Below are 2,734 nucleotides of genomic sequence, written 5' to 3'. Positions count from 1 at the left end.
CCTTTTGTCTGGCGGGGAAGGTGCGGCGGCGCGGCCGCGGGCGCAGGTGGGGGCCGGCCGGCGGGGGCCGGGGCGCGAACATCTGCTGCGCGTTAGCGCAGCCCCGGGCGGCGGCGGCGGCCGGCCGGCTTCAAAGGCTCCCGGGCCGCCGCCTGCCCCGGCCGCGGCGGGCGGGGGTGCGGGGGGGTCCGGGGCGGCCGCTCGCAGCGCCGCCCCCTCCTCCCGCGGCGGGCGCCGGCCTCGGAGCCCTGCGACGCCCCCTGTCCCCCCCTCCCCCGCCCCGGGCCGCCCGGGCGTCGGGCTCGGCCGCCCCGCCAGAAAGTGCGGTTCCGGGCCCCTCGAAGTCAGCCTCGCACGCCCGCCGGGGGAGGGGCGCCGGCCGCGGCCCCCGCCCCCGCCCCCACCCCCCGGCCCGGGCTGGCCGCGCGAGCGGGGGCTCCTCGGGCCGGGCCCTGGGTCGCCCCGCGCCCCGCAGCCCCCGCGTGGGAGGGGGCCGCCGCCGCCGCGGAGCCCGGGCCGGCCGGAGGTGCGCGCTCGGCTGCGCTCCGCCTCCCCGGGGGAAGGGGCGGCAGGTGAGCCTCGCCTCCACCCGCGCTCGGGAACGGAGGCGCCTGCGGCCGGGCCGGGGAAGCCCTGCTTCGGGGACACCCCAGCCCGCCCCGGAGCGGCGCGCGAGGGATGTTTTCAAAGTTGCTCGAAAATAATTCCCGGATACATCGTGACAATAAAGCGAGCCGGGGGCGGTTTTCTGCGATCCGCGCTGGGTTGTTTTCTCTGCGGGGGGAGGGGAGGGGTGGCGCGGAGCTTAGAGGGCAGGGCCCTGCGCCGGCCGCCTCCCTTCCCTTCGGACTCGGGAAGACCGTTGAGCCTTTTTCACTGAAGCTTGTTTTTAGCTTTGAATTTTGGGGCGACCTGGTTTTCAACAGCCTGGGACAGCTGTTGGGGGGCGGGGGTTACGACATTTCCCGTGCGGTGGGGCCTGGGCTGCCGTCCCTCCTCCGTGGCGGTGGCACGCCTGGGGGGGCTGCTGTTGGGAAGGAGAGGTGGGGGAAGAAGGGACCACTCCCACTCTGCATCCCGTTTGAAACGTGCAATCTGACTCCTTGGGGGTCTGGAAGGGCTTTAGGGAATGTGTATTTGCGGACCCCCCCCCCAGTGTTCAAACTCCCTGAGGGCTCTGGGGAGAGGTCTCCAGGGGCCCAAAGCAGGGAGTCCTGGCAGCTCTGCCCCCACCCGCAGGGTCAGGAAGGGGCTCCTTCTGGGAAGACCCAAGCCCTCAGGGCCCTTAGAAGGGCTCTCATCTGTCCCCCGTCAGCCACCATCACTCAGACCTCTTCTTTGCTCTCTGTCTCGCGGTGTGCCCGTCCCCTTCTCTGCAGGGCCGTCTCTAGGCCTGAGGTGCCTCCTCTGAGCTCCAAAGGATGAACCAGCCACAAAGGATGGCGCCCGTGGGCACAGACAAGGAACTCAGTGACCTCCTGGACTTCAGCATGGTAAGCCGGGGCCCCACCTGGGTGCCCGCCTGCGTCCCCAGGCTTCCTGGGGCAGAAGCATCTGCCAGAAATACCCCAACAGCCCAGAGCCAGACCTCAGACTTGGTTGGCTAGAAGGGTCCTGGTGGGTAGGGGCTGGAGGATTTGGGGTGCAGTGGGGCACATGGGCTGTGGGCCAGCAGTGGCCTTGGCCTCCTGATCTGGAAAGTGGATGTAAGCAGGCTTACGCGTTGGCGTGGGGTAAGGAGGAAGGAGAAAAAACCCACCCAGAGCTGAGGTGATCAGTGTGGGTGGGGCAGAGAGCGTGGCCAGCGAGGGTCCCCTCCTCAGTGACTCAGCCACACGGCGGCTGGCGTGACGGGTGGTCAGGAGCCAGGGGGCCCGGGCAGGAGGCCGTGGCAGGTCTCGGGAGTGTGGGCGTCTCCAGGCGGGTGGGAGCTGCCACTGTCCCTCCCGTGGCTCCAGGGGCCTCGCAGCGCGTGGCTCCCGTCTGGCTGGACAGAGCTCTTGGGACAGGGCTCTCAGGCAGCTCAGCCGGGCCGGGGGGTGGAAGCAGCAGCCTCAGTGTGCTCATCTGTACAGTGGGTCATCTGCCACCAGCGTGCGGTGGTCCATGTGCCCTCGGGGTGCCTGCAGCCTGCTACAAACACTTCCCCAAGTCCCGCTCTGGCTCCTCTGCCAAGAAGCGCTCTTGGGATCCGAAACGTTTGGGGGGAGGGTGCTTTCAGTCTGAAGTTCACCCCCCACCAGGAGGCGGCTCAGGCCACCGAGGCCTGTCGAAAACAAAAGTCCCCAAACCGAAACAATACCAGCCGTCCTGTGGAAAAACACAGCCCCCCGGACAGCGGGCTCCGGCTCCGGAAGGGCCACACTGGTATTTCTGAGCCATTTTTAAGCTCCGTTTTATTTTTGCTTCCCCGGCTGAGTAACCCAGAGTGCGGCTCACTTGTTTTCTTGTTAAACGGACAGGTCATGGGCTACTGAGCTGGAACAGATTGGGGCCTGGGGGGGGGGGGGGGCACCGGGTAGGGCCGGGCTGGGCCCCTTCCCTTCTTTTTGCCAAGAGCTTTGAACCCTCGTTCCCCTGCGCCGCCTTTCTGGTGCGTCCGAACGTCTCCTCTGCCCCAACTGCAAACCCACTTCGCAGATGAGGAAATAGAGGCCGAGGGGTGAGGTGCCCTGTGTCTTCTCTCAGGGCGCACCCAGAGCTGCATTTCCATTCCCTGTTCTGGTCACGAGGA

The 2,734-nt window shown here is 68.0% G+C and overlaps 1 protein-coding gene across 16 annotated transcripts in view; it reads left to right on the top strand.

Moving 5' to 3' along the window:
* TCF3 (transcription factor 3) overlaps window positions 1-2,734 on the top strand; it is a 30,165-nt gene that overhangs the window by 330 nt on the left and 27,101 nt on the right. For all 16 annotated transcript variants that reach the window (XM_059388518.1, XM_059388520.1, XM_059388519.1 and 13 more), the window contains exon 2: window positions 1,380-1,493. In XM_059388518.1, the coding sequence (XP_059244501.1) occupies window positions 1,422-1,493 (72 nt within the window). In that variant the 5' untranslated portion in view covers window positions 1,380-1,421. The remainder of the gene's footprint in view (window positions 1-1,379; window positions 1,494-2,734) is intronic.

Source organism: Mustela nigripes, chromosome 2, assembly GCF_022355385.1.
Source record: "Mustela nigripes isolate SB6536 chromosome 2, MUSNIG.SB6536, whole genome shotgun sequence".
In the NCBI taxonomy this organism is placed as follows: domain Eukaryota; kingdom Metazoa; phylum Chordata; class Mammalia; order Carnivora; family Mustelidae; genus Mustela; species Mustela nigripes.
This window is presented reverse-complemented; position numbering and strand designations above follow the sequence as displayed.